Source organism: Callorhinchus milii, unplaced genomic scaffold (assembly GCF_018977255.1).
Source record: "Callorhinchus milii isolate IMCB2004 unplaced genomic scaffold, IMCB_Cmil_1.0 Scaffold2, whole genome shotgun sequence".
Taxonomy (NCBI): Eukaryota; Metazoa; Chordata; class Chondrichthyes; order Chimaeriformes; family Callorhinchidae; genus Callorhinchus; species Callorhinchus milii.
Genome location: NW_024704743.1, coordinates 69,523,381 through 69,546,167, shown reverse-complemented (window position 1 = coordinate 69,546,167; position 22,787 = coordinate 69,523,381). Strand labels below are relative to the sequence as shown.

General features: G+C 38.9%; 1 protein-coding gene across 1 annotated transcript in view; it reads right to left on the bottom strand.

The window, feature by feature from the left end:
- LOC103181277 (polypeptide N-acetylgalactosaminyltransferase 15) overlaps positions 1-22,787 on the bottom strand; it is a 42,603-nt gene continuing 19,816 nt past the window's right edge. Inside the window, exons 5-11 of the mRNA XM_042346982.1 lie at positions 21,906-22,073; positions 21,253-21,367; positions 11,812-12,006; positions 7,703-7,852; positions 6,507-6,608; positions 3,054-3,197; positions 1-574 (exon numbers count right to left, since the gene is read on the bottom strand). Coding sequence (XP_042202916.1) covers positions 428-574; positions 3,054-3,197; positions 6,507-6,608; positions 7,703-7,852; positions 11,812-12,006; positions 21,253-21,367; positions 21,906-22,073 — 1,021 coding nt within the window. The 3' untranslated portion in view covers positions 1-427. The remainder of the gene's footprint in view (positions 575-3,053; positions 3,198-6,506; positions 6,609-7,702; positions 7,853-11,811; positions 12,007-21,252; positions 21,368-21,905; positions 22,074-22,787) is intronic.

The following is a 22,787-nucleotide window of genomic DNA, read 5'->3' as shown; positions in this document are numbered from 1 at the left end:
ATTTTTATTTAGTGACCTATTTTTTAAAAAAAATATTTTTTGTAGTATTTGGCACAACTAAGGCAAAAGCAGAATAATTTGATTCATGTAGAACTTTAGGTTTTGTTCAGATAGTTAAGATATTCAGTGGTTGTCCAACAAAACAAATCAGAACCAGTTTGGTTGCTCCCTCCTCAGTCCTTGATACAGCTAATGTTCAGAGCAATCGGTCATGCCACACAATGCAGACACCAGTGTTTGGCTTCACCAGTACCATTCAAAGGCATCCTTAGAAGACTGTGCTATTATGAATTACTTCAGGCAATAGAAGTACACAGCATTCTTTATTGTCGGCAAATTCAGGTTCTGCAGATTCTTGACATGCTGCACTCCTACTGGCTAAGCGGGAGAGCATGGCACTGAGCCACAGTCTGCTCACAACGGCAGGTCATCTCTCGTTCATGACTATCAGTTGCTCAAATCGCCATAACTGGTTGCTCTGCTTGTTGCATGGCCGGAGAAACAAGTCTTTGCTCGTTCCATTCCCAATTGCCTCAATGCACTTGCCAGAAAGCATGTGGATAATTTCTCCATTCTGGAAAAGAAGGATATGTTTAGATTTTCACAATGCAAGGCGCAGGCATTACTGAGGGTCAAGAATCTGATACAAAACCAATACCATATTTTTTCTTTTAAATGGTAGCTTTATTTCCCTACAGGTACTCCACTTTCACAAAGCCTTCTTATACAGCATGTAAGGAACAGAGGAAAGTCAAAAAACCAATCCCTTTTTGATTCTCAATCTCACATGCCCACAAATCCCTCAATCCCTCTTTTTCCTTATTAGTAATAATAATAATTCTTCTATTTGATATAACGCCTTTCACATTGGGAGGACATCTCAAATGCTTCAGTCATTACTATAATGTGCAGTGAGTGTATATAAACGCAATTTGTTGTTGTTGACATTTCTATATTTAATCAAAGCTTTTGTATTACAGTACAATACAATCTACATTCATATAGCGCATTTCACATTGGGAGGTCATCTGAAAGCACATCACCCAGCTCTGCCACTGCCTCTCCCCTCAGCTTGCTGAGACCTCATTCGTGCCTTCATCACATCCAGGCTCGATTATGCTAATTCCCTGCCTGTCGGTCTTCCCAAATCTTCTTGCCACAAACTGCAGATTATGGACCTTGTTCTTCCTTACCTCTGTGACCCGATAACCCCTAACCGGCCTGTCCGTTTCCTCCACTCAGCAGACTCTGGTTTGCCCCACATGTCGTGATTCTATGATGGTTGGGCCTTCAGCTTTTCTCCTCCACCCTTTGGAACTCCATCCCACAGTTCCAGCACATGACTTTCTGTACTTTGACATCAGAAATTGGGAAATCATGGGCTATATCTAAGTCCAACCACTATTTTCCAATTCTGTCTGTCATAACCCTGGATCATTTTGTGAAATCACAATGTTTTTTCTGACTTGCAATTCCTGTTTGCTATAAAATGGGATGGACGTGTGTCTACAGTTCATGTTTAGTACTGAAAAAGTTCAATTTTTCAAAAAATAAAAACATGATAATGAATAATAATAATAATCCTTGCATTTGATATAGTGCCTTATCACATCTTCGAGATGTCTCAAAAACACAAACTTATTTTTACATTTCTGAGGACTTTATCTTTCAAATGTGGTAAATCTTCTCCTTGTGGTATTTGTAAAACAGTTTTAATTTTCAGCTCAAAGAGAAGTCAAATGATTTTCACAGGCTCTTCATTTCCCTACACACTTTGTCACAAATGTTATTGAAGAATGGAACATTTTGGATGTAGATTAGTCACAGGGCATCTTCTGTAGTGGGAACCTCTTCACATTTCTGACACAAAATGGATTACAATGTTCTAGCTGTTTCCAGCAACTGGCCATTGTCCATCGTGGCCATTGGCCACAGTGAACAGAATAGAGCAGCAGAACTAATCGAACATTGCAGGGGCTGTACAACTTTGGAATCTCTTGCCATATACAAGGATGAGTCCTTTAAAGTAAGAGGAGTTTGAATTGGAAATGGCAGAGTATCAAATTATCATGATTATCTACATCCAATGGAGCTGCTTGCAACTGGCAACGGTGTAGACCGTGCCTTCAGCTCCCCTCTCGACTCTCTTCCCCCTCCTCGCTCCCTCCCTTCCCTCCCCTCACCCTGACCATTTCCCCCCTCCTCGCTCCCTCCCTTCCCTCCCCTCACCCTGACCATTTCCCCCCTGCTCGGGTCATGAACCAACTGTGCAGCGCCTTGGGACGTCCTCCTGACGTGAAAGGCGCTTTATAAATGGAATCTTGTTGTTGTTGTTGTAGATATCTTTGAAGCAAGCACAGACTATTGAAATGGAGAACTACTGACTGATTGGAACCATCTGAATGTAGCGTTATGATTCGCAAAGATGTTGGCTGTTTGTGGCAGGAGTATGTGTGTGGGCTTGTGCAGATTTCTTCATATTTGTGCTGAAAAGTTGTGAAATAAAATCAGACTTTTCCTGAGTCACATCCAGAGATGCAACAAAAGTACGCTGGAAAACTTAACCTTGGGTGAACTGCAGCCCAACAATTCCTTTAATGGTTTCTGAGTCATGCTGGTGTAACACTATGCAAAATAATATTCAAGAAAATACTAATTCAGACATAATTTGGGAACTGATGTACAACAATAAAACCCAAAGTACTAAAATTTACAGATTATGTATTTTACTTTTTGAATGAGACATGAAACTGAGGTCCCACCTGCCTATTTAGGTGGATGTTAAAGATCCCATGGCACTATTTGAAAAGAGAAGAGAGTTTCCCCTGGTGTCCTGGCCAACAATCCTGCAAATAAGATTGGTCACTCACTTCATAGTTGTTTGTGGGACATTGCTGTGTAGAAAACTGGCTGCTGCATTCACCTGCACATTGCAGTCACTGCACTACAGTAAATCCTGTGAAACGTATTAAGAGCAAAAGCAAAGAGGCATGGGAAAAGAAAGTTAACTGGACACTAATTTTTTTTAAAAACAGACGATAAATATGACAAACCTTCCTAACATCCCACTGTCGTTGTGGTTCTGTTCTCCCCTCAATGGTACATTCCTGGAGTATGATCTGTTCATTTAGAACATCAAAGCAAAATTGTAGAATGGATCCAAACCAAATTTCTCTTCCACTGTTATATTCAAAGTGCTGCATAAAGACAGAGCAGGAACAGCATTGTCACATGAATACAAAAGCCATCCTTAAAATGAAAGAACCATAGAAATTTACAGCACAGAAGGCAATTCAATCCATTATGTCTATGCTGGCTGTTTCAAGCCCAACCTTTTCAGTCCCATTGACCAGACCTTTCCTCATACTCCTGTAATTAATTACAGGTAATAGTTTTAAACCAGACCTTACATCCAATGGTTTTAAAGCAGAATGAGCAAAGAGCTTGACTCATTTGTTTGAGGGTGATTTGATAAAGCATTGAAAAAGTGGCCATTCACAAGTGGATTTTTACTAGGCTCATAGTGACTTATAGAGATTCCTGCTATAACCACAGCATATCACAGCTGACTAATGAGATTCCCGCTCCAAATAGATTATGGGGTTCCCACTTTTTCAATCCCAAACTGATTATATGATTTAATCTTAACTAAGAAAGTCATTTGATATTAGTCAAAACAAATGTATATAGACTTGCTCAAACACTGTCCTTGCAGCTTTGTCCCTTGTTATTTTCTTTTGGTCAACAGGGTATCGGACACATTCAGAAACTCATCTTCATGCATAAGAGTATCCAAACCAAACTGAGTTCCATGCATCCGACCTATACCATGGGAATTCCCAAGATATTTATTGGAAAGGAATGTGCACTCTATTCCTAGAGGGACATATCATGTTTACCTAATTCCAGAGAGTATTAGGCGCAGACTGGCGAGAGCCAAGGCTAGGGAACCCCAGAGTGTACATTGGGATACTGCTGGAGTCTAACCAGCTAAAACCGCAAAGCTTGCCATTGATAGCACTGCCTTGCAAGCTTTCCTGCTGCTTGTCCAGCTGGGACCACCCTAGGGGTTTGACTTGGAGGGTTAACAGGAGCTGAGTGGGAAGAATCCTTGCCCCCAGTGATTGGTCTGGCCTTCCAAGTCCTACCAATGAGTCAGGCTGGCTGTGCTTTCCCTTCTTCAAATCCACCATGGAGTGATGGGATTAAAACCAACTCTCTCAGAAAGCTGTAAAGGTTTCAAACTAGGATTGATTTGGGAAATCTCAAAGTGTTCTTTATACAGCAGGCGCATCTTCTAAGTTTAAGATTACCTAGTATTTCCCATTAATCTCTTGATCAACAATCCTTCAAAGAAATTGCTAATGGCTGTTTATCTTGCTGTGAACAGAATAGCTGCCTATTTGCTGGCAACAAAGCCAGTAACTGCTATAAATTGTTTTGAGATATTCTCTTTTCAGAACAGAACGGGTTTAACATCTCATCCAAAGGATGGCATCTCCAACAATGCAGGACACCCTCAGCACTGCATTGGATTGTCAGCCTAGACTATATAAGTTCAAAGTCCCGATATGGGCCTTGAACTCAAAACCTACTGGTTCATAGACTAGAATGTTACCAACTGAACCAGGCTGACACACAAATCTCTGAGGTGATTAGTCTAGTATGCCNTTTTTTTTCCCCCTGCAACCAATCTTTACAAAATTGTGGATGCACAAAGTAGGAAGTCGTATCATTAGCCCAGACACTAACATTCTTCATCTTGATGAGCACGAACATTTCCCCCAGGAGAGAAAAAAAATGCTTTTCACATGAATGGTACTTTATAAAAGGTCAGAACATGTTTAACCTCAGGGCAATTCAAAGCAGCAACAGTCTTATGATGTCCACTTCACTTCACATGTCTCGTGCTGCTGTTGTTCTTCTCACTTGAGGTTTTATCAGGATTCCAAATATGTTCACCGCACGCATATATCACTGAGTGAATCTGCCCTTTGCACGCACATAAAGGTATGCACATAAACACAACTACCTCAATTTTTGTCAGGCATGCTGCGGGCAAATACTAATGTTAAGGTTGCATATTTTACACTGTTGTATGTTGTTGACCTGGAATCCCTTTCAAGTCACGTTATCAGGGTATGTTTTTATGACTCTTTTATATTGTGGATGGTTTACCCTAGTGGGCACTGTATAATTTAGCTACTGGGTTAGCAGTCATGAGTGCCAATTTGTGATTTTTATGGAAATACTAGGATCAAAATTGTCGCATTCCTAAAGGCACTCAATTTCTTAATTAAAGCAGGCATCATAAATAAGCAGTACAGAAAACATGGTTAAAACATGGTCCTCAAAATCTGTACTTAATGACAGTTTTGGACTGAATCCCACGCCACACACACACACAATTTCTAGACAATGGTTTATTCTTGCTATGTTATTCTTTTACTTTGCAAAGAACTCAAGACTTTCATTCCCAATACCTGGAGCAGGATCTAACCTTTAATTCCAACTTTTAAAATGAATTTTAAGACAATATCTGTGAAGAAGTGTTAAGTTGCTTCTCAAAAGACTTTTGAGATCCCAGGTTGTAATTTTTGTCCTGTTGATGAAGTATTCCTTCATTTTCCCCAGTAATAATTAAGGAATGGAATGTGCTTAGGAATACTGCAAGTTAGCAGTGCTGGTGTCAGCTTGCTTCGATCGACAACGCTCTCACCTCTGAGTCGGAAGGTTATGGATTCAAGTCTCAAGTCGGGACTTTGAACTCATAGTCTAGGCTGACACTCCAAAGCCATGCTAGGAATGTGCTGCATTGTTGGAAGTGTCACCCTTTCTGAGATGTTAAAACTGAGACCCTGTCTGCCTATTGGGGTGGATGTTAAAGATCCCATGGCACCACTCCAAAAGAAAAGGATGTTTCTCCTGATGTCCTGGCCAACAATCCTTCAATAAAACAGGTCATTCACTTAATTGAATTTTGCTGGACACTGTTGTGTGCAAATTGGCTGCTGCATTTGTCTATAAAATACATAGTCACTGCATAACACAGTAAATCCTGTAAAATGCTTTGAGATGACCTCCCAACATGCAAGGTGCAATCTTGAGAGGATCAGCTTGGTTCCAAAAACCCCCGACTGTCCAGCGCCCGTGGATGTCTTTCCAACATGAACGGCACTATACAAGTGCAAGCTGTTGTTGTTAAATACAAGAATTAGTATTACTATAATTCTTCCTCCATTATCATTCCTGATCCAACCAAAGCTCAACGAGATTTAATTTCCCCTCTTTACAGACTAGTCTGGATTATCAAAAGATCAAAAACTAGTAAGTACTAGTGCTGATTCATCCGTGATATACACAGTCATTATTACAAAGAGGACCATTCGGTTCAATATTTTTATGATGGTATAAACATATTTATTAACCTCAATAGAAAGCAGTGTCTATTTTGCATAGATAGATGGTGTGACACAAGGCATGATAGAATTTATTTCAAACGCTACCTGATTCCCATTGCCATTGCATGGAGTGAGTGCCACAGGATAGCCCCCTGTGTCCCATTTGGTTTTATAATCTGCACAGTAGCCCATGCCAATGTTGTAGAGCTGTAAATGAAAGGAGAGTATTTCTTGAAAGGTTCACTAGGCACAGTTTCAAGTTTATGGTTCAAGGCATTTTACTCTCTCTAATACACCTTATAGGTCCAAAGGAATAAAATACTACTACTTATGAAATACCCCAAGTATTTAGCTATTTTAGCCATTTTGCTATTATTTTCTATGTTGCAGTCACATTAACTGCCTCTCCCACTTCTCCTGAAAGCTTTTGATTTCTTTCTTAAAAGCCGAAAATAAGTTTGATTTCTACTGTTAAAGATATCCCGTTTTCTTTACACAAAAAACTCAAATTGTCATTAACAGGTGAGCTGCAAACCTGCATTACTTTACCCCGTTCATGTTTCCTGCTTCATGCATTTGAGTTACAACCACCTTCCTAGTTGACTGACTTCAGAGATCTGGACACTGGTTTATGATTCTGTTGGAAAAGTAAGCTGTGCCTACTGCCACTTATCAGCATGTGTTAGAGAAAACTACACTACAACAACTGAATAAAGATTAGACAAGTTAGGGCTTCTTCAACCTTGAAAGAAAATGTCTCAGAGGGGACCTTATATGGCCCCCGTCATGTCTGTCACCCCAATACTCGCCAGGCTACAGTAGCTCCTGCCTCCGAATGGGTTGACCAATCTCGTGATCTTGTGAATATGATCTGGAAGGCTATATAAATGTAAATTTGTTTAATTTTGACATCCTCTTCCAATTGAAATTGACCATTTTATGTTTCAAAAGATCGGTTTGGATGAAGAAGGTCCTTCTGACCCATCTGATCTCATCCCTCCAGAACACCCACCCTACTGTCCTCCCATTATAGCATCAAGCTGTTTTTTCAATGAGTGTCCTAGCTTCAACCATGCTTCCTGGCAACTTGTTCCAGTCGCGGGGTAAAGAAAATCTTCCTGGTATTTTTGAAACTACCTTTTACAACTCTAAATATATGTCCTCTTGTTCTACTATCTTGATGCATCCTAGTATTGATCTGTGTTTACTTTTTCATTCCCTTTAAAAATGTTATTTTGAGGTCCCCTCTGAGTCTGTTTATTTCAGTAATATGGACTACAAATGTAAAGTTAGGTAAATACCAAAAAACGTTGTCTTGCCTCCCCGGAGCTTCCTGGTTTATCCTCAGGCACATAGAGTTCAGGGTAGATGTTATTTAAAAACCAACGAAAATTCTTACAGCCCAGCGTTGTCCGCAGCTGCAGTCTCTCCATGTAATCTGGTGCCTTCGTCTAGTAGAAACGGGAAGAACCAGATCCTATAACAATCAACATTCTCAGCATTTCTGTATCATATTTACAACTATGATTATATTCAGCTCAAACTAGTTGAGAAAGTCAATTTTCCCTTTCAGTTTATTTTCAAAGGGGTATCATCTTCATGAAAAAGTGTTTGCAAACAATATTAAAACAGTGTTCAAAACACAACACAGACTGGGATGAGATCTGTCATCACATGTCATCATAAAAGATAATGTTTTCATGCCCCTCAAGCTCCTTTCTCTCTCCTCCTTCTATTCACAGAAAAAAAGGTCTAGCAATGACTTTGCCATGAAGTCACCTTCCCTTTTACCACAGTGAATGAGGTGCAGAATAATTTGATTTCTAGTGCTTCAAGAGATTTGAAATTCTAGTGAAATTTAGAGAAGACCACACAGTCAGTACATAATATGTTGTTAGAATGAGAAACATGGGAAAGAGGTGATAGGGAATGGAAAACATTCGCAAATTGAATTTTGTATCAAAAGAATTCAAAACACTTCTCACCAGGTGGAGATCAACTGGTTCTGCAGCATTCATTGGGTTAAGAACATAACCTGTTAGACATTTTCTACGTGCTTGGCCAGAACAGACTAAAACTCTTTCATTCTAAACATAGTTGTTCTTACTGTGCACCCTGAGAATTTGAAAATGAACATCCTATTACAGAATAAACATCACAGCCATGCAACAACAACAACAAAATTACATTTATAGAGCGCCTTTCACGTCGGGAGGACGTCCCAAGATGCTGGATGCTGGACAGTCAGGGGTAAGGACCTGAGCATGGGGGAGGGGTGGGGTAGGGGTGAGGGAAGGCAGAGAGGCAGGAGGGTGGCTGAAGGCGCGATCAAAGAGGAAGGTCTTGAGACTGGCTTTGAAGGACGCAAGGGAGAAAGCGAGGTAAAGAGATTGTGGGATGGAGTTCTGGACGCCAGTAGCCCTGGAGTTGAGGGTGGAGGCAGAGAGGTAGAGTTGGGTGTCATCCACATACATGTGGAAATTTACCCCATGTCTGCGGATGATGTCACCAAGGGGGAGCATGTAGAGGGTGAAGAGGAGGGAACCGAGGACAGAGCCCTGAGGAACACCGCACGAGATGGTGCGGCAGCTGGATGAGAAGCCGTTTGCTGAGACAAAATGGAGGCAGTGTGAAAGGTAGGACCTGAACCAGTCAAGGACAGAACCTTGAAGGTTGAGGTGGGAGGATGCAAAGAGCATGTGGTAGATTCACTGAGATGATACTGGAGTCATGAAGATGGTCTTGAACATGGGTCTGTTTCTACCAAAATAAGAAAGATAACAGAGATCTTAACATTCTAAAGAAAAATTGAGCGGATAAATAGCAAAAAAAATGACTGTTTGGTAACTTAGTAACAAGGAGCAAGAGTTCAGGATTGCCACTGGAAGAGATAAGGGGGAGGTTAAAATAAACATACCAAAGATTATTAGAACATCGGATGTTTTGCCACAGTCAGTTTTAAAGATGCCATGGCACTATTCAAAAAGAGAAGGAAGTTTCTCCCTCCTGGTGTCCTGGCCAACATTCATCTAAACAAAAAAATGGTCACTCACTCCATGGTTGCTTGTGGGACATTGCTGTGTGCAATCTGGCTGCTGCATTTCACCCACAACATACAAAGTCAATTCACTTTACAATATATCCTGTAAAGCGGTTTGAGATGTATAATATGGCGCTATGCAAGGTTTATTAGTATCATTATTATTATTATGGCACTATTCAAAAAGAGAAGAGACTTTCTCCCGGTGTCCTGGCTAACAATCCCAGAATAAAATTGGTGATTCTCTTCATGACTGTACGTTACTGTGCACAAATTAGCTGCTATGTTTCGCTGGCGATAAAATTCCAGTCACTACACTTTACTATAAATTCTTTGAACCGCTTTGAGATGTCCTCCCAAAGTAAAAGGTGCTATTTCCTAGTGGATTCTTTCCCATGGATGACTATTATTAAGGATTATTGAGGCTGAGACCATAGTAGCAATTGAAAGGGAAGTGGATAACTATTGTAAGAAGAATATAAAAAGGTTTGGGGAAATATCACAAATAGAATTAAAATGTACTGTGTGTAGCACCAGTGGAGGAACTATCTCAATATGGCTTACTTGAGTGTAAATTTTATAATTTTATATTAAAATGAAATTTCCTTGCCCTAAGTGTACGCATCTGATTATCAAAAGGTCATCCAATAAATGTAATTGCCATTGAAATGGCCATTTCAAGCCAAAGTACGTGTGATATGCAGTATAGGAAGTCTGAAATGTGAATACTTTTCTCAACTAGAAACATACAGTAATGTACAGCTGCAACACTGAGATCAATCCATCCCCTTGGCAGACATTAGCTACCCTGTAAGAATCATAGCCACAGTGTTTATTTAGCCATGCCCTAACTGCACTGCATTCAGACATAATACTGTCAATTTGCACAAGGTGATTTCTATTGTCTCCGAAGCCCTCGGGATATGCGAACTTTCAGATTACTCTTGCCTGAATATCACAAGTACAACAGCTGATGACTGACTGGTGAGATCTGAAGGTTCTCATATCTTGAGGGCTTTGTGCCTTGTGAAAACTGACAGTAATATGTCAGGATTTCTGCTTAATTTGTAAGATTAATGCATTTTTAAAATTCAATTTATAATGCTTTAAAGGTGATCCCTTACCATGACAGCAACCCTTTGCAGACGGAACAAGATTTAATGTTACTCAGCTAAGGACTAACTAGATGGAACATTTTGGGACATGAATGCTCCCATATAGGTGCTATATCAAATGTTGTTATTATTTATATTTGCTTGAAATTAAGCTTTGTGCTTACATCTTTGCAAAGAATGTGAATACCTCCCTTAAAACCTAATTGGGTCATATGGAAGGAAAGAAGTAAAGATTCCAACTCTTACAATTATCAGGCAAAGATAGAAGTCAAGATGCAGAAAATGACAGACCACATCTCAATCAATTGAAGAGCATAAAATCTCACTGGGAGGTATCTACTTTGTATGTTTACATCAGATGGTTATGCACAATATCAGGGCAGCAACTTATTTATAGATATTGCAAAATGATAGCAATTCATTCAAAAGAGCTTGAATCCGTTTTAGCATTTACAAACTGGTAAACGGTGCTGTGGTTCTGTAGTTACCTGTCACAATGAAATAATGTAGCTTACTCCTCAAGACATAGCAACCTGGCAGATGTTGTTACGTAAAACCTACCTAGACCTACAAATACATAAAACTTAATTTAATATTAAAACTAAAGTATTAATAAAAAAGATGGAGCAAAAATACATCCATAATCCGATGATATGACAAATGCCAATGTTGCTCTAGTATTGAAAAATTAAGCACTGGAAAAATTTAACTGATAGTCTACATGTTTGTACTACAAATATTGTCACTGCACTTCATAGTATAATCCTATGAAATGTTTTGAGATGTCTCAATGATGTTATAAGGCCTATATCAAATATAAGGATTATTATTATTATGTAAATGCTGGAAGATCACTGTGAGATTAGCAATTATACTGAGCTAAACTACCTAGCCCTACATTTGAAGTCTACATGAAGCACCATTGCCCTAAACATATTAAAGTTCGACAGCATTTAAGCCTTATCAACATTGCAGTTATACAGCTGTTCCCTCCAGTTCTCTCCAGCTTTGGTAGAAAGGAGCATCGTCAGTCTCACTTTATAAGGCAAAAATAGAAAAAAAAGGTCAACTCCCAGAAAACATGTCCACATGATAAACATCAACAAAACTCGCTGCTGGCGGTGTCCTTTTAACAGAACATAAATCAAAAAACAGGAGGTGACTGCTTATAAACGATGATAGCCCACGTGCCTGGAAAATATTTATCAACGTTTAAATCTATTTTTAATGAGCAGCACAAGTATCACTTCCTGACCTTACTGAGCAAATATGCAGGCGTTTCTTGCTTGTAGAAAATCTCCTTGAAAGAATCCATCCAGACCTCAGCAACACGGATTTTGTTTTTCCACACCGTCTCTTCATCTGACAGGTAATATGGGATGTGGTCCCGGTACACGTGACCAACCCGAGAGCAGGGCAGGATTTCCACTGAACCACCACAGAGCCAGACCTAAAAATCAAAACACCACCCCAAATAAGTAATAATAATATAATAATCCTTGCATTTAATATAGAGACTTTCCTTTCAGGAGAACATCTCATTGTGCTTCATATGATTTACTGCAAAGTATGTAAACTGTATTTTTGCAGGAGAAGGTAGCAGCCAGTTTACACACAGCAATGTCCCACAAATGACCATAAAGTGGTTGACAATCTTTATCCAGGCGATTGCTAGCCAGAACACTGGGAGAAACTGCCTTCTCTTTTTATATAGTACCTTTGGATCTTTCACGTCCATGTAAATGTTACTCTCATTTCACTATGAAACCTTTATTGATCCTTTATGAAGGAGCCACACATTGCACATATTTTTGTTTGGTTTTATATCCTGTAGCCGGTGGCTATTTTGCACATTGATCACTACACAGAGGATATTATTGCTTTTTATAAGTATAGAGTGAGCAATCTTGTTTACATAGGTTGAAGAAAGTGTTGAAGAAGATAGGCTTGTTGTTAATGGAAAGGAAGTGAATCGAAAGGTATGGAAGGTATTGATGGGGTTTGAACATGGTTGGTCCATGCAAATTGTTGAATATATTCAAAGTTTCCATCTTCAAGGACGCTAGCTAGGACATTAAGAATATGAAGGTAAATCAGGTGGAACTTTTTCATTAAAACAGGAATAGACTGGTGGAATATCCTACCAAGGAAGGTAATTGAAGCAAACAGTATAACTGGATTCCAGAGGCAATTAGATATGTTCCTAGAAAGAAAGGGGTTGGTTAATATGGTGAGAAGACATATAGCTGAGGTATAATATCATTGACGTGTGTCATCTGGTGTCAGTCTGGCTCAATTGGTCCCACTCTCACCTTTGAGTCAGAAGGTTGTGGGTTCAAGACCCCAATACCCATGTTGGGACCCTGATCTTATAGTCCAAACTGACACTTCAAGAGTAGTGCTGGGGGAACTCATTTTTTGGTCAGCTGGCACCCATCACCAGGCTTAAGAGTATCTAAACCACCTGAGAATTCCATGCATCCTCCCTATACATGGAAATTTCGAGATGTTCATTGGAATAGAATGTGCCTCCTCTGCCTGGAGGATGTATCCTGCTTTCCTAATTCCAGACATCAACAAAGTGTTGGATGAGATTGAGGGCGAAGGACGTAGTGGATCTGTTCCAGGCAATAAGCTTCTTGTAGTTTGTCCAGAGGTCCTCAATAGTCTCCTCAGATAAATGCGGCATATTTAAGTCATGAACAGAACTGACTTTGCAGCTTTAGAGAGTTAAAAAAGCTATGAGTTGCACGAGTTGAAATCAAACTTACTTGAACAATGGAGGAAACACCTTTCAATTAAGATCAGAGGTGGCATTGAAACAAAGATATCTATATATGAAGCATTAAGAGTAAAACAATTAAAGGTAAGATCTAACAGCTGTTTGTTAGACCTATGAGAGAAATTAAGATACTATCTTCAAAGAATTGAGAGAAATGTGATTTTATTGCTCATTCTAAGTGCCTGCATGACATCAGGATTAGTAATTCAACCCTTGCACTGAGAGAGGAGTGAAGGCTGCAGAGAGATCTGAAGGAAATTGATCAATCTGCACTGAAGTCATCAGTAAATAAGCAGGAAGGATTGGATTACAAGCATGAATGAAAGTCACTGAGGTGGGGAAGAAACAGAGTGGGAGAGAGCAAAGCCCTGGAGAAGGAACCTTGAGGTGATGTATAAAAAGTTAATGATGTATCATCAATTACAGAATAGATACAGCAATTGATCTGAAGCTGTGGTCAAGATTTTACTTTTTACAGTGTATGAGAGAGACTATCAATCATTTGTGAACACCATATGGGTACAAATTTTAGCGAGCTGCAGAAATGGAACGAAATGAGAGTGCAATGAATCCCAGACAGTAAAGCAAGCTTGTATGAGTGGAAAGGTTACTCTATTAATAAACATTGTATGGCAGAATTGCAATAAAGCATAACAGAATCCCATAGTTCAAAATGAAGATCAGCTGCAATAGTTGGATAGTTACATCTCCATCTGTTAGTGAAGTGAAGGAATATTCCACTATTTTATTCTGGGACAGTGAATGACTGGGCAGTTTCTTTTGCCAGTTCTGTTTTTGCTTAACTTTCCCCATCACCATTTAAACAGCACCATTAAACTAAACCTGTGGATTTTAACAATTTCACAAATGTATGATAATGCCTCACAATGATTTTGCCATATTGTAAGAATAAATTCAGCATTTGTAAGCAATGAATAGAAATGAAATCCAACTCAAATATGTTCTTAAGAGACAATTCAAAGAACAGAGCAAAATGAAATGCATGAATACTGTAATTCAGTTAAGATTCTCTGACAGTGTTATACAGCACATGGGTGAAGCTCAAACATGGAAACTATTAGCAGAACTCTAACCAGACAGACAGCTATTTGTCACAGAAAATACTATATATTGCAAGAATTCATTGTGTTGGGTAACTTGCCAGTGAAAGATTTTCATCATTATAATTTATAGAATCTGCTTATAGATTTTCAGAGGATAATGCACTGTAAAGCAGGAAACAAAAGAATCACTAAGTGTACTTTTGTGGCTTTGTAGCTTGTATCAAATCTGGTCTAGGCCTCATTGTGGTAGAATTTCACTAAACATGATCTTTATTACATTTCCCCTCAAAGCTTTGAGGCTTGATCTGATGCACTATTTAAAAAGAGAAGCAAGTTTCTCACAGTGTCCTGGCTATCAATCCCTCAAACAAAACTGGTCATTCACTTGATGGCTGTTTGTGGGAGATTGTTGTATGCAAATGGCTGCTGGGTTTGCCTACAAATACACAGTCACTACACTTTTCAGGATTAATTTACCTACAATCTAACTTGGGACCCTTCTGGGCTTTACAGCTCAACACTATATTATATGGTACATTTTCTCACAAGCCATTGAGTGATTCCTTATACTATGTGTTAATCTAACTTTCAAATAAAGAGTACTTTTATGGTGTACTTATTCCACAGTTCACAGAGTATGTGTGTGGTATTAAAAAAAAAGTTTTAATTTTATCTTAAAATTAAACATGTGCTTTGATGGCGTATTTAAAAGAACTACATCAACAATAACTTGCATTTATATGGTGCCCTTCACGTAGGTATGTCCTGGACTACTATACTTAGTACAGAACCCAACACTGAGTTGAAAATATGGAAAAGTGTATGAGAAAGATCAAGAGCCTGGAATTTTTCCTGGACTTAAACTTGAGCCCAATGTCATAAAATGTGCTGCATTTCAAGAGAGATGAGACACTAAACTGAGGTCCCATCTGTCTCTCCAGGTGGTTGTTAAAGATCCCCTGCTACTATTCAAAAAGTGAAGGAAGGTTCTCACACTGTCCTGGTCAACACTTCTCCAAATAAAAATTGGTCACTCAATCCATAGCTGTTTGTGAGACTTTGCTGTGTACAATTTAGCTGCTGCATTCATCTACAAAATACAGGCACTCCAATTACAGTATATCCTGTGAAGCGCTTGTAGTCATTCTTCTGATGTGAAAGATGCCATATCAAATGTAAGCATTATTATGATTATTATTATGAAAACTAGCTTAAAATTTAAGGCTGTATTTAAGAATTTCCCAAATTCTGGACTCTCTGAAATTCTACATGTAGTAAATCTAGACCCAGATGGAATTTCTACCCCATTAAGTTTAAGACAGTGAGAATATCAAGTGTTTGTTTGCTAAATAAACATTAATTACTAATCTATTTCTTAAACAAAAAGTATTCCAATAAATAGAATTGATCCAAGCATTGCTTTAAGTGTAACTTTCGTTTAGCAAAAATGACATGTTTGTTTAGTATTGCAGGTATCGGTTCACACAACACAAAAGAAATTTTAATTGGGTCTAACATAGTATTTTAGAGCCCCAAATTTGTCAAATTCTTAAATACAGTCTTTCATTTTGAAGCTGTTTTTCTGTAAGTTTTGTTTAAAAACTACAGAAAACCAGCTTCAAATTTGAAGCTGAACTCAACAAGCTACAAACACTGCTACACTGAAATGCTACACTAAGCCAGCTAGACTCAGATGGGGTCTACCTACCCACTTCTCTGCCTTCTTAGCATGTTAACAGTATGCTGGTACCAGCATAGCCTGATGAAAGGTTTAGACATTTTTTTTTCTCTCTCTCTCCTAAAGAAATGAAATTACATCTGTTTGTTTTTTTAAAGAATAGCATGATCTGGAATATAGTGCCGAGAGCTGATCAAAAGGTGAAAATGATTTCCAGACTCACCGCTTTGCAATCATACGGGATTATGACAATTAACCATATGTGGGCAAGGTGCAAATGCTGAGATTTCACTGGAATAAGGGCAGGGTGAGTTCAATCTGTCTCCCCTCAGAACTGAGCCATCAGAAACACCAGGTGAATCTGGAGTTGTTCTGACAGACCTGTCATACTGTTAATTATGGCTGGGTCTGTGCCAGGAAAATCCCATCAAATGTACTTTTTTGCAACAAAAACAATTGTGTCAAATGTTCAGTTCCATTTATGCACCTCGAAAATGCTGCAATATGCACATCAGTTGCAAGACCTGGATTCAGCCTCAATACACACAATACCAACAAAGCCAAAAATGATTTCATTCAGAAATGCAGTCAAACCTGCTGTTTTAGCTATCTGGGAAACGTATTACCTCCCACTTTTTGAAGTCTAATTTCTGGCAGTTCCGAAATAAATGTGTTAATGTACTGGTGAAGATGTGACATTCAAAATCATTTTCATCGCTGGTGATAATTATCACATCACTGGAGCTCCCACTTGCCCCAATTGATAACCGTGACTCTGTGTAAATGCTTGATCGCAAAGCTAATTGCAGGAGTCATTGACCTTTTATTAATTATTAATTTTATTATTTCATTTTGTTAATTTATTAATTTGTTAACATTGACTCTTGTGCTTTGAACCTGCTGCCTGGCTGAGCTCAATATTTAATTGCAGGTTCCAGGAATACCTGCTGAATTCAATCACCAACCGGTGATAACTATCACCAGTGATACTTATGACATTCAATGACGCATTTTTCAACCCATAGACTCAAAGTCCCCATGAGTCTACTTCAGGTATGTCAGTCATTGTGGCACACTTCTGGTTACTGCTAGTAATCACTATTTGGGAATCAGTGTGTATATAATCGTAATAATCCTTGCATTTGATATAACACCTCATCACATTGTCGAGAAGTCGCAAAACTCTTCACAGAATTTACTGTAAAGTGGATTGATTGACTGTGGATTTTGTCTAGGCGAATGTAGCAGCCCATTTACACAATGGCCCACAAACAGACATGAAGTCGATGACCAAATTAATAAATTAATAAAATAAAATAATAAAATGAATAATTAACATTGATTATTATTAGAAATCACTGCAAATTGGAGCTCACTGTTGTAAATAACGAATCTCTGAGGCTTCCCATATATAAATCCCTCATCATATAGCATTAAACCCTACTGCCCAAGAAGACCTGGTCTGAGCTTCAGCTAAGGGTTCAAGTGGCATTTTCACCTTTGAGTTAGAAGGTTGGTGGTTCAAGCCCCACACCTGGACTTTGAGCTCATAGTCCAGTTTGGCAGTCCAATGCTATATCACATCTTATTATAGCTAATAAGCTGAACTATAATTCTCTACACTACAGGAGCTGAGGTTATTTTACAGGTCAGTGGTGGGGATGACTTCTCGAGTATGCAAGTGTATGTAGAGAACAGAATTGAGTGTAATCTACTGCTCCTGAAACCCACATACAAACACACACTATTGAAAAACTCATTGCATAGGTTAGGTCTCATCCATGAAAAATTGCCTCTTTAGCAACATCCTGGAAGTATGTTGCCACCAGCATTGCATTGCATTGCATTGCAGAGTTAGTCATCATCCCTAGAAGAGGAGAGGGACTGGTGCAATGTTTTTCTATTTTAGTATGTGCTGGGGAAGGCAGAACATTTATATAATTACTGCTAGCAATTCAACCATGACTGTACACTGTGTGTAACCGTTTATAAGGTAGAGAACAGATTAAAGTGTGTGGAAAGAGCTGGGTTTTATTTTCCGAACATATCTGGGACATTTTTAATTCAGAGGTGCTGAAACATTTTGAATTTAAGAATGCCTAAAACAAACGATTATTGATTTGTCTGCACAAAATGTTGTTCGCATTAACTGAAGCAGGAAGAGAATGTGAAGAGATCACTGTATGTCTTTGACAAGATAGTCAATCACCAGCACCACTTCTGAGATGGTTTATTTAGAAGTAAGAACAGGAGCCAAAATATTCATCACTGTCAGTGGTACCAGATAGAGAGATAAAAATTGTGATATGTGTTGTACTATATGATAATTTGTTGATCAACACATTGTTGAAAAATGTGACCAGTTGATGTATTAAACATTGACCAATCTGCAGACTGTGGACTCTCCACTCTTCCCCTTTAAACTAGTCACAATGATTGCGCTCCAAAGCCGGTGGAGAGGATTGGACTGCTGGTTAGCAAGATTCCAGTTTAATTAATCAAACAAAAATCAGAGCTAAGACAAAATCACTTTAACTGGCAGGCAATACTGCAATCTGTGTGCTATCAGTACCATGTATGGATGGCTGGCATCTGAATGCAACCATTTTAACATCGGTGTTAATAAACACATACAGTACAATTTTCACCCCAGACAAGGTGAAATGTGTGAAGATCACTGCTATTTTTTCTACAAGGTGTGTTCAGGAAGGGAATGTCCAATACATTGGTTATGATACAGTGACCCACAGTTGTAGAGTCCTGTAGCTCAGTGGTTAGAGCACTCGCTTTGCAAGTGAGAGACCTGAGTTCAATTCCAGGCAGGTCAGGGCGAAACCTTGGGCAAGTTTCCTTACTCCACACAGAGCCTAATAATAATCCCTCCAAAACAAAAAACAATAATAATTGGTCATTTTCAATCTACGACTGTTTGTGGGACATTGCTGTGCGCAATTGTCTGCCGTGTTCGCCCACAAATATAAAGTCAATTCACTTTACAGTGTGTTCTGTGAAACGCTTTGGGACGTCCTCCTGACGTGAAAAGCTCTATATCAAAATGCAAGGATTATTATTATTATTATTATTTGAAATGTATCAATGTAATTATCCTTTCTGGTACCTGCTAGTTTGCTATCTACCTGAATATCAATGGTTGGGAAGGGTAGCATTAACCTATGTACACAAATATGCTCTACAAAACCTTTCAACTTGTCAGAGTCTTTGCTTAGAAGCTTGGCAAGGTAAATTGGAGGAACAGAATGGAAGATAAAACTACTTTTCCATTGGCATGACAAATGCTGAACTGAGGAGCAACAGTAACACCAAAGAGTGGGTAGCTCCCACTCTTTGGGAGCAATTGTCTGATCGTCTAATTAAAAAAGGTTGTATGGAGAAAAGGCATGGAAATGAAATTAAAAAATCTGCCACGATTACAAATTCAGTCACTACACTTTACATTTCACCCCGGAAAACTTTTCGAGACATTCGACAATGTGGTAATGTACTATATGAAATGCAAGGATTGCTAATGTTATACGGAAATAATCCCTCCAAAACCCAAAACAATAATAAATTGGTCATTTTCAATCTACGACTGTTTGTGGGACATTGCTGTGCGCAATTGGCTGCCGTGTTCGCCCACAAATATACAGTCAATTCACTTTACAGTGTGTTCTGTGAAGCGCTTTGGGATGTCCTCCTGACATGAAAAGCGCTATATCAAATGCAAGGATTATTATTATTATTATTATTAGGTACATGTGTGATTCAGTACAAATCTGGGTTTGAGAATGCTGCTCTAAGTGACGTGGATGCAGTTATTGAGGATGATTGCACAAGTCTAGTATTATTATTATTAATACTCAAATCACATGATAAGACTGATTTTTCATCTTAGCCAGATGGCCACACAGATAATAAAAAGATAATGAGTCACTGAATAGGCAGGCAAAATTATACAAATGCCATCGTTCAAGGAGGGCAGTGAATAAAAATGTAATAATTCATCTCAGTTTGTCACATGACAAATACTATGGTTATGTGTTAGGTAGGGAACCAGCCAAATAGCAGAAAAACATACACGCATAAACACATACATATAGATACAAATTATATTCGCCCACAAATATACAGTCAATTCACTTTATAGTGTGTTCTGTGAAGCGCTTTGGGACGTCCTCCCGACGTGAAAGGCGCTATATCAAATGCAAGGATTATTATTATATACATATACACAGACACATATGTACACACATGACCAAACACACATATCCAAACACACACACACATACAAACAAGCAAACACACATGCACAAACACACAGATCCATACAAATACAGGTGCATGCACACTCATGTGCCTATACAAACAAAGCTAAATATTTTATTCTAACAAGTAATATTCCAACAAAGTTTTATAATTTTGAAGGCATTCTAGGAACTGGATGATACAATGAGTTAGTAAGCCATTCTATCACCTCTGATGGGCAACAACAGTAATGGCAATAACCAGAGCCTTAGGTTGACTACAATCTAGTTTATTTAAGAAAAAGGCTCCCTATCAATTAAAGGTAATAGTCGTTTAAAACTGGGTCAACAAGCTAAAATGTCAACACCAACCCTTCACGTGACTAGCAGCTCGGAGCATCTCTTCAGTCTTGGGAGAAGACGACTCAGAGGGGACTTCATAGAGGTGTATAAAAGCTTAAATAGGATTGATAAAAGTACTATAGGATGCACCGAGACAGGAGAACAGAAGGATATAGGTTCAAAGTTGTAAAGGGCAATTTCAGGACAGATACCAGGAACTGTTTTTTTATTCATAAGGTAATCAACGACTTGAACAGGTTGCCAGGAAGGATGGTTGAGGCCAGGACACTACACTCATTTAAAAAGCAACTTGATGCAATGATGAGGGTGGGTATTCTGAAAGGATGAGACCACATGGGCCAAAGGACCTTTGTCATCCAGATCAATCTTGTGATCTAATGACAACAAATAGATTGCCTCTTTCCACATTACAGTACAAAATAATGGTCTTGTGTTTTCCGCACAAAAAGCAATGAAATCAGCAGTTCAAAACTCCAAAGCTGCAATGTGGCTTTCACGTTTTCATTGTGACAAAGATAAATGATCCAGGTTTTGATTAGATCTGAAATATGAATTATAACCTTACCCTGAGGGAGAGTTCCACATTCTCTGCTCCCCACATTGACATTCCAGGATCATATGCACCAAGATTTTGGAAGTAATGCCGATTGATCATTAACATCCCAGGAACTGCTGGGCTCCTAAGACAGACAGAAGAATGACAAAGGACAATCACTATTGAAGATATGCCAAACACCAGCATCTAATTTAAGTTTCTGCCCTTTCAGCCATTCTCCCACCGCTTTCTGGAACATCCCAGGGGCCCTCCGACTCGTCCCCTTCCTCCTCACTTTCACAGCTCACCTGAAAGCTTACCTGTTTACCCCCATTCTCAGTCATCTTCCTCCCCTTTCCCCCCACTCTCTTCAGTTCCCTCCCCCTTCCCCGACCTCGGGTACCTAACCAACCTTGTACAGTTCTGTGTTGTCCTCCCAACGTGAAAAGCGCTATATAAATATAACTTGTAAGACAATGGAAGAATTTCCACAAATCTGTGCGATCTTAGATGTAGATGTACTGGGCTTATTGGCTTAGACTAGGTGGAATTTCAGGCATCTGGTGAGGAATGAAGTTGTCTCCGATGGTCTTAAAGAACAGTTGCCATCTTAATATTACACATTAACAGGGAAAGTTGCTTTGAATTGAAGTACACTATAATACATTGGATCCATCATTTACCTGATTGGGCTGATGGGAGACTGACGCCATTTTTGTTGATATTTTGGTATTGGTTCCCAATGAAAGTCCAGCTTCCAGTTGAAAACCCCCCGTTGCAGATCAACTGAGTGATAATATTGAAAGGTCTTCCAGTCAATGACATCTATAACAGGAGATACAACACGGGTTCTGCAGTGGGAAAAAAATAAGGGCTGTGAAGCTAACATACTTTATCTGCAGCACATATATGCCCTTTCTCTTCACTGAGATCTTACTGACATTCTGTTCCCATTCTTTTGTGACTTGATCCACAAAAGCATCTCCGTATGACATATTGCTGTAGGAATGTTTGTGTTGAAATACTTTGCATACAAATCACAAGTGCCAAATAAAAATAAATACTGACATTTGTAAGACAATTTGTTACATTTGTGATTCCCAATACTGTTGAGATTACAACAAATATACTGAAGCTGTTCATCTAATATCACAGTCATGTTGCTAATGTAAAGAATATTTGTTATGTTCCTATTGATCGTGTTAGTAATAATAATAATCCTTACGTTTGATATAGAACCTTTCATGTCGGCAGATTGTCTCAGGGCTTCACAGGATATACTATAAAGTGTGGTGATTGTATAACAACAACATTGCATTTATATAGGGCATTTAACTTAAGGAGGATGTCCCAAGGGGCTGGACATTGAAAGGTTTGCACCTGAACTGGGGATTGGATTCAAGGTGGGTGGGTTTTCAGAAGGTCTTCAGACGGATGTTAACTTTCGTGGATGTGTATGTTTGTAAAAAAACTAATCAATCTGCTAATAAGCCATGCCTTTTTTTAAAAAAAATAGTTACGGTTACAACTGCTAGAAGTCTCTTCTACTGTGAATAAATCAGGGA